Consider the following 13788-nt stretch of genomic DNA (forward strand, 5'->3'; position numbering starts at 1 on the left):
CATCCTTCTTTGAGTCTTCTACGTGGTATATTTCTCTTTTATTCTGACATGCTGCTCATACTTTTTGAAAAGGCACTGGGGCCATTCACTCCTCCAGAGCTGCCCACACCCTCCAGTAGTACCGGGAAAAACTAAAGTTTTGCCTGGTATGTGATGTGGGCCTCCAGTTAGAGGTGGTTGTCTCACTGGTCAGTGCAGTGTGGACTGGGCTGGTCTCTGTTGAATGTGTCTTAAATAAACACGTTTCCTTTTTGGCAGTGGTGGCGGACATAGGGAATGCAGAGTCTGGCAAGAGCTGTGTCAGACAGGCTCCTTGAGCTACTTAGCAGCTCATGTCTCCTGTCACTGCCCTGGCTGAGGAAATGCCTTCCAACCGGAAAATAAAAGCCATCCTGATGCCAAGGGACAAACATATTCATCACCTATCATACCCAGTGAAAGGGCAGTGCTTCTGGTTTGGCTGAACAAGGAACGCTTGCGTCTAAATTATATTCATCATTAAACCGGTAAAAGAAAAACAATGGTATAGAAGATGTTTAACTGTGGTGTTTGAATACATGCACAGTTGAAGACGCTGTAGTCTCGGTATGTCAGTCTGTTCTACACAGTTCTGCCTGCCGGAAAGCCTAATGACTCTCAGAAGCGTGAAGTTAGCTCTCTTTTCTCTTAGCAAATGTGTGTGCTGATAGAAACAAGCTGTTGGGAGATGGAATCTGGCCTCAGTCCATTTGGTTTCTGGAGCTGATTTGTGTGGTTTTGGGGATTGTAGTTTATACAAGTAATGAATTCTTCTTTTATGTTACAGCAATTCGTTTGTAAAAAAAAAAAAAGTACTTCTTTGGTTACTGGTGTTAAGTCATTGGTTCCTTTGGGCTAATGTTTGGGGCTGGTGGAAGTTAGTACCAGGTGTTAAGGCCTAAGTGAAGGGTTTATTAGCACTCGTTGAGCATAGGATTTGACTTGTCTAAAATGTACCTTAGAAGAGGAATCTTTTTGTGTCCTTTTTTTTTTTTCTTTTTTTTCTTTTTTTGGTCTTTTTGCCTTTTCTTGAGCCGATCCTGCAGCATATGGAGGTTCCCAGGCTAGGGTCCAATCGGAGCTGAAGCCGCCAGCCTACACCACAGCCACAGCAATGTGGGATCCTAGCCGCATCTGCGACCTACACCATAGTTCACAGCAACGCCGGATCCTTAACCCACTGAGCGAGGCCAGGGATCGAACCCGTGTCCTCATGGATGCTAGTCAGGTTCGATAACCACTGAGCCATGACGGGAACTCCATGTGTACTTTTCAATTATATATGAGATTGTCCTTCGCAAGAAGCGTATGGAATACTGATGGTTAGTGTACTATGTAGGGGGCAGGTGTGGAAAGGACCAGGGGACAAAGCCCGATCTTTTCGTTAGATTTGCCCAGTGAATTCCGGAAGGGAAAGCGCCGAGAAAGGAGAGAGAAGATGAAGCCTAGTAGAGAGTCAGTCTGTTTCACCCAGCCTTTGCTTTACGGTTTTAATGAAACCTCCTGCTTCTAAGAAGGCCCCCTCTTTGTTTTTGGATCCTCAGGACTCAGGAACGAGTCCGCTATTGTTTTTCTTATCCCCGAGGGCGGGCCCGAGATACAGTGAAGTCTAGACAAATACCATCTCCCGCCCCACCCTTTCCAAGCCCTCTGGAGTTTTAGGGTGGGGCGACGTGGACCAGTCTTAAAACATGGTCTAAATCCGTCTTATAGGAAAAAGTCCAGGAAAAAGAATAGGATGCAAAGAGTTTTAATCTGTGAAAAGTATCAATTCTGGTGACTTTATGGGGAGGTTGGCTAGAGGGAGAGGCGAGTTTCAAGTCTAGAGTTAAAATGTGTGGTTGACTCTGCGTGCCACATTCATCACAGAAAGCTTTCTGAGCAGCATCTAATTCAAGTCTCATAACCCACTGAACAGATGAGGAAAACGGAGCTAGCTCAAGGAAACCCAGTAAATTAGGAGCAAGGGATTCAGTATTCTCTGATTACCAGGAATATACCACCCTCCAAAATGCCTCATTTAGAATGTTCCAGCACTTGGGTTGTAATTACTGAACACGGACAAAGGGGCGCTTCCAAAGGAAAGTTAACCAAGATCTCCAGCAGACTCCCCACTTCCCGGCCTTTTGGCCGCCCCGAGGCACATTGTGTTCCCGGGCCAGGAATCGATCCGGCTGAAGCTGCAACTTAACCCTGCAGCAGTGCCAAATGCCTAATCCGCTGGGCCCAGCCAGGATCAAACCTGCGTCCTGGTGCTTCAGAGAGGCCGACTGTCCTATGGTGCCACAGCGGGAACTCCCCATGGACTTTAAAATAAATGAATTTTGTTCATATAGAGTATTGAAATAATTTTAAGAGCTACTTAGAGTTGCAGTACTATTTCCAGATACCCCCTTAGTCTAATCGCTCAGTTTGGAGATCAAACCAAAAGATTTACGAGAAATAGCACACGATCTGTTTTAAAACCAAATATTCATCCAGCTGCTGTTTGTGTGTGCGCGCATGTGTGTGTTTAATTTCCTAATTAAGTGGGATAGGAGGAAATGGGTGCTTTCAATTTATAATTCTACACCAGAAATTCAATTTGCAATTTATGCTGTTTTAGGGAAAAGAGTGTGTGGGGGAAAAAGCTTTTTATTAAGTCATGTGTGTATATATGTATATTGCTTTTCCTCCTCTGAACTGTAACAGGACTTCCGGGATGCAGTAGCCCATGCTTCCAGGCAACTTGGGAAACCAGTGATCGAGGACCGGATCTTAAATCAGATCCTGTACTACTTGCCTCAGCTGTATGAGCTCAATCGGGACCTCCTGAAGGAACTGGAGGAAAGAATGATGAACTGGTAAAAATGAACCGACGAGCTTTCTCTGAGTTTCTAATTTTATTTCATTTCATGTTTTTGGCTGTGCCCACTGTATGTGGAAGTTCCCAGACCAGGGATCAAACCCATGTTACGGCACTGACCTAAGCCACTGCAGTGACAACACCAGAGAACTATGTCACGAGAGAACTCCTCAGAGTTTCCAATTTTTTTTTTTTCTCCTTTTGTCTTTTTAGGGCCGAACTCACGGCATATGGAGGTTCCCAGGCTAGGGGTCCAATCGGAGCTACAGCTGCTGGCCTACACCACAGCCACAGCCATGCCAGATCCAAGCCACATCTGTGACCTACGCCACAGCTCACAGCAATGCCGGATCCTTAACCCACTGGGCAGGGCCAGGGATGGAACCCTTGTCCTCATGGATACTAATCGGGTTTGTTAACCACTGAGCCACGGAGGAAACTCCCAGAGTTTCCAATTTTAGAGGCCAAAAGCTCCCTGTGTGTGACAGGGAGCTATTGTTCCTTTCACTGAGTTTTTCCAATACATTGCATTTTCTTGGCAATTGCTGTAGATCTTTTTAGATGACCAAAATTCACTGGTGCCGGTGAATGTTACTCAGTACTATAAAGTTTTAAATTCTTTGGTAATGTTACCTCAAAAGCAAGACGGGCCCATATTCAGCTAGTTTAACTTTGCATAGGTGGCTTTTGAGAATCAAAATTTTTGAGAATGGGAGAGGTGAGTTGATGTATTCACTTTGGAAGCATTGTGAGGTGTCTTATCTCTGCTTTTTGGAGCTTCAAATCAGGAAACTGCATTTTGGAAAGGAGGCCATTCACTGAGACAATAGGAAGACTTGTTGTTTGGTCTAGAAAATGTGTGCATGTGTGACCTCATTGCAGATGCTGTAGATTTCAGAACAGGAAAAGAGGACCAAAGGTTAACTACTTTCACTGTTCTTTAGATTGCAACAGCAACTGTGGTGACATATTTGGAAATGTGTAGACAGTTTGGTCTGGGAGATTGAATTTATTGTTGAAGTCAATGGGGAGCCTCAAATCACTGGAATTACAAAACGGTATCACCTATTTTCATGATAAAAATCTCCCTCCAAGCTTTCTTTATACCTAATCCAGGAAAATACTGCTTCCTGTTTTGGAAATGTCTTGCCCCCACATGTTGGGAAAATATGCTAAGTAGTAATTCATTCTTAGCTGCAGGAGTTCCCACTGTTGCACAGTGGGGTAAACCATCTGACTGCAGTGGCTTGGGTCGCTGCAGAGACATGGGATCAATCGCTGGCCCAGCGCAGTGGCTTAAAGGATCCCATGTTGCAGCTGTAGTGTAGGTCACAACTGCAGCTTGGATTCATCCCTGGCCCGGGAACTTCCATATGCCACGGGTGCATCCAAAAAAAAGAAGAAGAAGAAGAAGAATATACTTAGCTGCAGCCTAAGTGTAAACTTAGAGTTTAAGGGCTGAGAAATGACTAAAAGCTGTTTTTTTAAGCATGATAAAATAAAATGTAATTATAAAGAGTTTTCCTGGAGTGTCTGTTGTGGCTCAGCAGGTTACAAACCTGAGTAGTATCCATGAGGACTCGGGCTCAATCCCTGGCCCTGCTCGGTGGGGTAGGGATCCAGTGTTGCCATGCACTGTGGTGTAGGTTGCAGATGGGTCTTGGATCTGGCATGGCTGTGGCTGTGGTGTAGGCCGGCAGCTGCAGCTCCAATTCAACCCCTAGCCTGGGAACTTACGTATGCCATGGGTGCGGCCCTAAAAAGCAAAAAAGAGAGAGAGAGAGAGTTTTCCTGTATATACTTGTTCTTAAAAATGTCTGTGAATTGGCTTAAGTCTCTGGCGGTAGAGAAGAAGGAGCCGGTGGGAGCAGGGAGACAGTCGGAAGACTGGCAGAGTCCAGGCAGGATGTGCTGGCGGCAGTGGATATGGTGAAGTGTGGGCGTTTGGGGATATTTCTAACAAGAGGAGAGAAGAAAAGATAAGCTGGTGACTCGCACATGGGACTTTGCTCGTCACTGGCTGTGTTTTGGATATTGTAATGATTCTCTTTTTCTATTTTTGTCTCTCTCTTCCCTACCCTTAGGACTGAACAACAAAGAATTGCTGATATCTTCGTAAAGAAGGGACCGTATCTAAAAATGTATTCCACATACATCAAAGAATTTGATAAGAATATAGCTCTGCTGGATGAGCAATGCAAGAAAAACCCAGGTTTTGCTGCTGTTGTTAAAGAATTTGAGGTATTTTTGCTACCATTTCTGTTTTGAAACTAAAAATATCAGTGAATGCCTATCGCCCCGAACTAGAAAAGTTTTAGGAGTATTAAGATGTTGCTGATCTCAGAGTTCCTGTCATGGCACAGCGGTAACGCATCTGACTAGGAACCATGAGGTTGCGGGTTCGATCCCTGGCCTCGCTCAGTGGGTTAAGGATCCAGCATTGCCGTGAGCTGTGTGGAGGTCGCAGACGTGGCTCGGATCTGGGGTTGCTGTAGCTGTGGTGTAGGCCGGCAGCCGTAGCTCTGATTTGACCCCTAGCCTGGGAACCTCCATGTGCTGCAGGTATGGCCCTAAACACACACACACACACACACACACACACACACACACACACACACACACACCTACCTACCTTTATAATCATTTGTTAGCTTTTCTTTTTTCCCTTTCTTCTGAAGTCTTCATGGTATTCAGAATGGCAGTGTGAAGTAAATAGCCACAGCAGCTGATAACTGACCCTGGTTTTCATCCACTAACTTATTCTGTTGCTTTGGCAGCAAGAGAAAGCATAAGACGGGAAAGTTGGCCATCTGGGTTAATGATGTTTGCATGATAGATGCTTTCTTTCTTTTATTTATTTTTTGTCTTTTTGCTTTTTTAGGGCTATACCCGCCGCATATGGAGGCTCCCAGGGTAGGGGTCAAATAAGAGCTACAGCTGCCGGCCTACACAGCTACAGCAACACCAGATCCGAGCCACGTCTGTGACCTACACCACAGCTCATGGAAATGCTGGATCCTTAACCCACTGAGCGAGGCCAGGGATCGAACCCACAACCTCATGGTTCCTAGTCAGATTCGTTAACCACTGAGCCACGATGGGGGCTCAGGTGCTTTCTTAAATAACATGCATTATTAGTATAATTTTATAAATTATTCTGCATACCAGCCCCTAGAGGTACATATTTAGAAAAAATAAAACTGTCTGAGCAAATGTTAAAGAACTCTTCCCTTCCCATGTGAGCTGTGTAAGAATCCCAGGACACCTTAAGATACAGGGACATTTCTGCTTGGCCATTGCGATGCCACCCCCTGCAAATGCCTGTGTTGGCGATTGCAGCTGAAGCTCAGAAATGGGCTCAAGAATGAATCTGTTGTACACACAGGAAAAGAACTTTAAAGGCAGAATCAAATGTCATTGTGGTCGAGTCAAAAGAGTTCTGAAATGAGGTGTTCCTCAATATACACGATGTGATTTGGGGGCTGTCTCTTAGAGCCATTCATCTGAGAAAGAAGCTTACCTTCTCGGGCTTACACGAGAAGGTTTGCTTAGCAAGGCTGCTTTTCAGGTTGTCTTTAATTTCTGCCCTTCTCCCCATGACCACTAGTTGTTATTATGAGTAGGTTCAAGATAGGCTCTGATGATTATTTGAATCCAGTTTCTCATAGTTTTATTTCTGCCACCTGGTTGTGCAGACCATGCATTTCCTTCTTGGGCCTGTGTTCGTGAATCCACGGGCATAACTTCTAAGTGGGAGCTGCTGCCGGAGGTGGGCTCCATTGGCCTACAATGCAGACTGCGGCCAACCACCCTCCACCCTCTGCCAGAAGGATGTGAACAGCCTTTCCCAATGAGTCATGGATTTCCGAGACCTGCCTGCAAGAGAGTGGGGGTGGGCTGAGCGGTGAGCCGGCTCTGATTTGCCTCTTAGTGTAGGGGCTGTGCCTTAAAATCAAGGAAGCCTCTCCACGAACCCCGCTTCCAGAGTTGCTGGGTATTTAAAGTTTGTCTTCCAAGAGTTCACGTTGTGGCTCCTCCATAACAAACCCAACTAGTATCCATGAGGACGTGGGTTTGATCCCTGGGCTCGCTCAGTGGGCTAATGATCCGGTATTGCCATGAGCTGGAGCGTAGGTTGCAGATGGGGCTCGGATCCTGCTTTGCTGTGGCTGTGCTGTAGGCTGGCAGCTGAAGCTCCTCTTCAACCCCTAGCCTGGGAACTTCCATATGCTGCGGGTGTGGCCCTAAAAAAAAAAAAAAAAAAAAAAAAACACCAAAAAAATAAATAAAGTTTGTCTTCCTGTGCACTTGAATCTGGGTCCCTTGCTTCCTAGGAAAACGCGTGGGTTTACATTGGCTGCTTTTCCTTTCAGATGAGCCCGCGCTGCGCTAATCTGGCCCTCAAGCACTACCTGCTCAAGCCGGTTCAGAGGATCCCCCAGTACAGACTGCTGCTGACAGGTGGGCCTCTCCCGCAGGTTACCAGCCACGCACCTCCTGTCCCTCTTGGGAACCCCTGCCTTGCCTAAGAGCGCCTCTCTTTTTCCCTCCACCCAGTAGCCGCTTTACCTGCCTTAGAGCGTTAGCGCTGGCCTGCGGCCTCGCACGAGCTGGGCCTGGACTGCACTTCCTCCAGCTCTTCGGTCGTCACGTGCGTGCTCTGCTCGGGGCCTCCAGGCACGTGCCTTCCGTTGGCTCACAACCTCTCTCGCCGTCCCAGCCCCCCAACCCTGTGTCACTGGCCCGGGTTCACGGCGTTCATCCCAGGGAGGCCCTTGCCCAGCCAGTCAGGAATGAGGTTGAGAGGGTCCCTCCCCCGTGTTTGTGTATCACCTCCCAGGGCCCTACTCACTTTGTTCGCAGGGTTGTTGTGAGGACTGAGCGATGAGCTGTGTGTTAGCTGCTCATCGGGGTGGGTAGGATCCATGAGCTTATCTCCATCCTCGTGTCTGATCACTGTCCGCATCTTCTTCTACGAGACTGGGAGTGTCAACATTAAGGGCTGCGTGTCCAGGTTACCATCATAATAGTAAAAAAAGGAAAAAGAAAAAGCTGCGACGTGAGCGAAGCCACACACTGCGCTCAGAACTTCCTATTCATTGGCTCTTGTTTAAGCCTCACCATAGCCGTGCTTATATCACCATGTTGTTTACGTAGGTGAAATAACAGGCTAATAGTGACTAAGTGGTTTGGCATCACAAAAAAGCTTGTATAGTATGAGTACCAAACACAGTATGCAACACATGCTACTAGGTCCTCTGTGGTATTTGCTGGAATGTACTGGATGTGCAGTGACTTTATATATATAAAATGTGTTTTAAGAATTGTGTCCAGGAGTTCCTGCTGTGGCAGTGGGTTAATGATGCAGCTTGTCTCTCTGGAGGCCCTGGTTCAAGCCCAGCACAATGGGTTAAGGATCTAGAGTTGCTGCAGTTGTGGCACAGGTTGCAGCTCCAGCTCAGATTCCATCCATACGAAAAAGAAAAAAAAAAAAACAGAATTGTGTCCAAATGCACAGGAATATTCAGATGCCACTGCAGCTCTCAATTCAATCAATTGTAATTTTGTGTAAATAGATTTTGAGGTTCTTGGTTCCTGTTAGTGTTCTTTAGAAATGGCCTGCGTGCTTTTATCCTTAATCACTTTCTCTTAAGCCAAGAGCAACTCGGAACGAGGGAGCTCAATTCTGGAAAGCCAGGATTTCCTGATTTCCCTTTAGGCGGAGCCTTCATGCCCCCCCGCCCCCCAGCTAGGTTAGTGAACCTCTGATGAGAAGCCCCTGCCTTTCAGACTCAAGACTGGCTACCCTAGGCGTTTCTCCTTCACGTGAATTTCTGACTGTGCATCAGGCACTAGATTTCTCTCTGTGACATAAGGCCAGCCAGATAATTTGAGGATATCCTGTCCATCTGTACTTTTTTTCCTCTGTCTTTGGCAGAGATTAAGAATACACAGGACAAAAGGAAGTACCCATGTGTGTGCTGTGTTTCTGCTAGATAAATTCAGTGTTGCATCGTAAATGAGCTATTGAATGGCTTAGGCTATTTCTACAGCTGTCAAATGAAATAACTGTTTTTTTGCAGCAAAAGCCAACGGTGGTTCCAAATGGGAGAAGGACGGAGCAAAGTTCTGAAATTTTCATGGAAAAATATTTTTTTCCCCACACTATGACGGACCTAAGTAAAAGAGCCACATGTGTTTCATGTGGATTTCATGCTGTTACTCTCACTGATTAATGGTGAAAGAGCAACAGCGAGTTTTTACATATTCTCTTTAAGAGGGCATATTTCACTTATTTTGTGAGTAACCTAATGTGCCCTTGGGGTTGTTTCTGTCTCTAATTTAAAGCCCTTTCCCCCACCCCGTCTTCTCTTCTCTTAACTTGGAGAATCTCCATTATTTAAATGATGTACAATGCTTTCTATGTAGTGGACCCTCAGTCATTGTGAATTCGTGGAAGGATGGAGGTGACAAATGGCTTGTTCAAGGTCGCAAAGTCAGAGCTAAGGGTAAAGAGAGAACATCGTTTTCGAAGAGAAATAACGGACTTTCTCCTCTTCGTGCTGTGCCTTTTCTTCCATTGACTCAAATTCTGCCCTTCCTCCAGCCCTGCCCGGAAGTCTTCCATCCCCCGAAGCCACCTCTGGCTGCTCCCCTTCTCCCTGAGCCTTCGCATCAGTGCAGTGTGACTGAGTAAATCCTTCCTGGATGCCTCGTGAATTTGCTCATATCTGTGTGACTTGTATATTGATTCTTTCATTTGATTATAAACTCCATGAGGTCAAGGAGTGAGTCTTGTCATTCGCAATTAATAATGTTATGCATCCCAGTATATCTGGGTCAGTTTGGGATGCCTTGGAAGCTGTTCTGGAATTAATGTTGATTGGTTTTAAGCTACACTTAAAACCTCCCACTGGAGTTCCTATTGTGGCTCAGTGGCAACAAACCAGAGTAGTATCCATGAGGACATGGGTTCGATTCCTGGCTTCGCTTAGTGGGTTAAGGATCTGGTGTGGCCATGAGCTGTGGCATAGGCCAGCAGCTACAGCTCTGATTCAGCCCCTAGCCTGGGAATTTCCACATGCTGCAGGTGTAATCCTAAAAAAGAAAAAAGAAAAAATTCTCCCTAACCAAAATATTTTTAGCCTAAAGGACAACGTTGAGAGAGAGAATTTGGGGTATCTTCTCTTCTGCAGAGAGGTAAGATGTTTTTGCCCTGGGCAATGCATATGGTACAGCTAAAGCGCCTATGATTGTATGTAGTCCTAAGGACATATGGGGGTGAATACCAACAGTTTGTTTTACCCATAGTTTTATTTAAAATTCTAATTTTCCAATACTTCCTTTTGTTTTTTGTTTTTTTGTTTTTTGTTTTTGTCTTTAAGGGCCGCTCCAGCGGCATATGGAGGTTCCCAGGTTAGAGGCTGAATCAGAGCTGTAGCCGCCGGCCTACCCCACAGCCACAGCAACGCTGGATCCAAGCCGCCTCTGCAACCTACACCACAGCTCATGGCAACGCCAGATCCTTAACCTGCTGAGTGAGGCCAGGGATCAGACCCACATCCTCATGGATGCTAGTCGGGTTTGTTAACCACTGAGCCACGGCGGGAGCTCCTTCCTTTTTGTAGTGGTCTGATTGCTCTCTATTTTGCAAAATATTTTTACTTTGGTTATCAAAGTGCCTTTGTCTGGGCACTTACCTTTTTCGAAGTTGGGTTTAAAGTCTTTCACGTCTGCATCTTTTCCAACATGTGAGTTAACGGGATCCTCATCATTGGATGCACAAACTCAGTGATTTCACCCTCCAAACTACCTTGTGAGGGAAGTACTTTTTTTCCCCTTTAGAATTTGGAATAATTCCAGGGGCCCAGAATATACAGGAGCAGGGAGCAGGAGTGAGACTGTTTGATTTATTAGTGAGTTTCAGGCAGAGAAAGGGAGGATTCCCTCGGACTCAGTTTAGGAGATGTGCGCCCACCGTGGTTTCCTGGGAAAGGAAGGCTGAGCAATGCAGGGGTGACTACAGATGAGGTCAGATCGTTTCTCTGGGATGCTTTTAGGGAAAGGTGTGTGGCCATCCCCAGGTCCAGCAGTCCTGCTCCTGCTCTTCCAACACCCATCCTGTTGTCTTGCAATGTTCTCTTCAGGACATAATTTGGGTTTTTATTGGATGTTTTACTTAGGCTATCTCTTCCTTCATTGTCATAAAAAATTTCCAACTGAAAAAAAAATTTCCAACTGAACTTTTGGTAATTTTTTTAAGCTCAACTCAAAATAAGATCAAATAGAATTCCCGCTGTGGCGCAAGAGGATTGGCGAAGTCTGAAGAACTGGGATGCAGGTTCAATCCCTGGCCCTGCACAGTGGGTTACGGATCTGGGGTTGCTGCAGCTCGTAGGACGAAGCTGCCGATTGGATCTGATCCCTGGCCTGGGAACTTCATATGCCTCGAGGCAGCCAAAAGAGAAAAAAATAATAATAAGATCAAAGAAAATGTATATGTTGTGTAATGAAATGCTTATGATTGGAAGTTTTTTTAAAAGTAGTAAAATTAAGTGATTTACTTAATTTTAAAAAACACACAGGAGTTCTTGTTGTGGCTCAGCAGTCATGCACCTGACTACTATCCAGAGGATGCGGGTTCAATCCCTGGCCTCTCTCAGTGGGTTAAAGATCCAGTGTTGCCATGAGCTGCAGTGTAAGTCATAGGGGTGGCTCAGATCCGCCTTGCTGTGGCTGTGGTGTAGGCTGACAGCCGAAGCTCCAATTCGACCCCTAGCCTGGAAGCCTTCATATGTCGCCAGTGTGACCCTAAAAAAGAAAACCAAAAACCAAAAAGCAGATGCTGCTGTAGGAGCAGCATTAATTTTTTAGCGCTGCTTATTTCCTTCCTCCTCATCTCTTCAGGGCAGAGACCATCTTTTTTTATCCAAACTCGGTGCCTGCATAGATTCTGTGTAACAGGAACTCAGTAAAGTGAAAGCCTCAGGGAAATAAATACACTCTTTTATATGAGGCTGAGACCCCCTGCGCCGTGGTGCCAGTGAACTTTTGATGGATGAATGGATCGATGAATTGCTTTTAAGAGTAGAAGGCTCTTCCAGTTACGCAGAAGCAGAACGGTGGAAAGGACTGAAATACTTGCCTTTTCTCATCCTTCCTCCATTGTAGGATCTGCTGACGGGTTTTCCTCTGCCTCTGCTTCCTGCTCTTTCCATTTCCCTCGTTAGGCTCCCTGCCAGGCCTTTCTAAACGCCAAGTTGCGGCAATAGCTGCCTACTGGTCCCGCTGCCCTTACCACTCCCCTTCCAAGGAAGGAAAAACAACTCCTCCCGCGTCTCCCCTTTGCTCTCCCACTGCCACACTCAGCACTTCTGACCCCGCGCCTACAGGATTTTTCCTGCACCAGTCGATTCTCTTCAGCACCAGCTAGCTGTTCTGTAATTTAATTCAATTCTGACATCGTCTGCTGCTGGAGACCATGGGCTCAGCCCCGCTGGACTGACCCTCCCAAACTTCAGGGGCCATTGCTGTCACAGTCCTGGGCTCTAACCTATATTTCTGTCCCACCAGCTGTAAATCTGGGTTCCCATGACTTTCTTTTGGGGTTTGAAAATTTGCTAGATTGGCTCACAGGACTCAGGGAAATAGCTATTTACATTTACTGGTTTATCGTAAAAGGATATGGAGTTTCCTGGCAGCTCAGCGAGTTAAAGATTCTGCATTGTCCCTGCTGTGGCATGGGTTCAGTCCCTGGCTCAGGAACTTTTGCATGCTGTGGGCACAGCCAAAAAAAAAAAAAAAAAAAAACAAACTTTAAATAAAAGGATGTGGTGGAGTTCCTGTCCTGGCTCAGTGGAAACGAATCTGACTCTATCCATGAGGGTGCAGGTTTGATCCCTGGACTTGCTCAGTGAGTTGCTATGAGCTGTGGCCACAGACATGGCTCAGATCTGGCATTACTGTGGCTGTGGCGTAGGCTGGCAACTACAGCTCCCAATTCCCCCTCCCCCAGCCTGGGAACCTCCATATGCCGCAGGTGCATCCCCCAAAAGGCACACGCATACACAAAAAGGATGTGGTGAGCATACAGGTGAACATCCAGAAAGAGATGCAAGGGCAAGCTGTGTGGGCTGGAACTCCCTCTCTGGGCACGCCAGCACCCTGGAAGCTCACCAAACCAGGTAGTCTGGGAGTTTTATGGAGGCTTCGTCACAGGGGCACGATCCATCATTAGCTGCACTTTAACCCCTCTTCCCTCCCTTTGAGAAGGGCTGAAAGTGTTCTGTTTTTAAGCACGGCTTGGTCCTTCTGATGACCAGTCCCCATCTAGGAGCTCACCAGGAGTCTTCCCATCATGACCAAAGACACTGCTGTCACCTGGGAAATTCCAAGGGAGCTTTGTGTCAGAACTAAGGTCAAAGACCAGGAGTTCCCACTGTGGCTCAACGGAAACGAATCTGACTGGTATCCGGGAGGACACAGGTTCGATCCCAGGCCTCACTCAGTGGGTTAAGGATCTGGCGTTGCCATGAGCTGTGGTGTAGGTTGCAGACTCAGCTTGGATCCCACGTTGCTGTGGCTGTGGTGTAGGCCGGCGGCTACAGCTCCGATTGGACCCCTAGCCTGGGAACCTATATATACCACAAGTGCAGCCCTAAAAAGACCAAAAAAAAAAAAAAAAAAAAAAAGAACCAGGGTCAAAGACCAGATACTAGGATAAAAGACGGTCCTAGTTCTCTTGTCATTTAGAAAATTATAAAGATTTTGGGAGCTTTGTGCCAAGAACCAGGAGCTGGGGCCCTCCAGTCGGCCTTAGGTATTGGCAGATTCGAACCCACGGATACAGAGGGCAGGTGGGACTACGCCCCTTTATCTGAGGGCATTGACCATCCACAGATTTGGTGTCCGAGGGGAGCGCTGGC

At 46.5% G+C, this 13788-nt stretch overlaps 1 protein-coding gene across 16 annotated transcripts in view; it reads left to right on the forward strand.

Annotated features, from left to right (window-relative positions):
- Positions 1 to 13788, forward strand: part of FGD6 (FYVE, RhoGEF and PH domain containing 6) — a 121141-nt gene that overhangs the window by 69673 nt on the left and 37680 nt on the right. For 11 of the 16 annotated variants that reach the window (XR_014804324.1, XR_014804325.1, XR_014804326.1 and 8 more), the window contains 3 exons: positions 2710 to 2861; positions 4948 to 5104; positions 7237 to 7324. Coding sequence is in view for 6 of the 16 variants with exons in the window: in XM_005664248.4 (XP_005664305.3) it covers positions 2710 to 2861; positions 4948 to 5104; positions 7237 to 7324 (397 nt within the window). In the remaining 10 variants the exon portion in view is untranslated. Of the gene's footprint in view, positions 1 to 2709; positions 2862 to 4947; positions 5215 to 5934; positions 7177 to 7236; positions 7325 to 13788 lie in introns of those variants that run through there. The other 5 variants (XR_014804329.1, XR_014804332.1, XR_014804331.1 and 2 more) reach the window with 2 other exon arrangements.

The sequence above is a fragment of the Sus scrofa genome, chromosome 5 (assembly GCF_054392235.1).
Source record: "Sus scrofa isolate SSC_HxYL_T2T_F1_AM1 chromosome 5, Sscrofa_HxYL_maternal_Yorkshire_Landrace_v2.0, whole genome shotgun sequence".
Lineage (NCBI taxonomy): Eukaryota > Metazoa > Chordata > Mammalia > Artiodactyla > Suidae > Sus > Sus scrofa.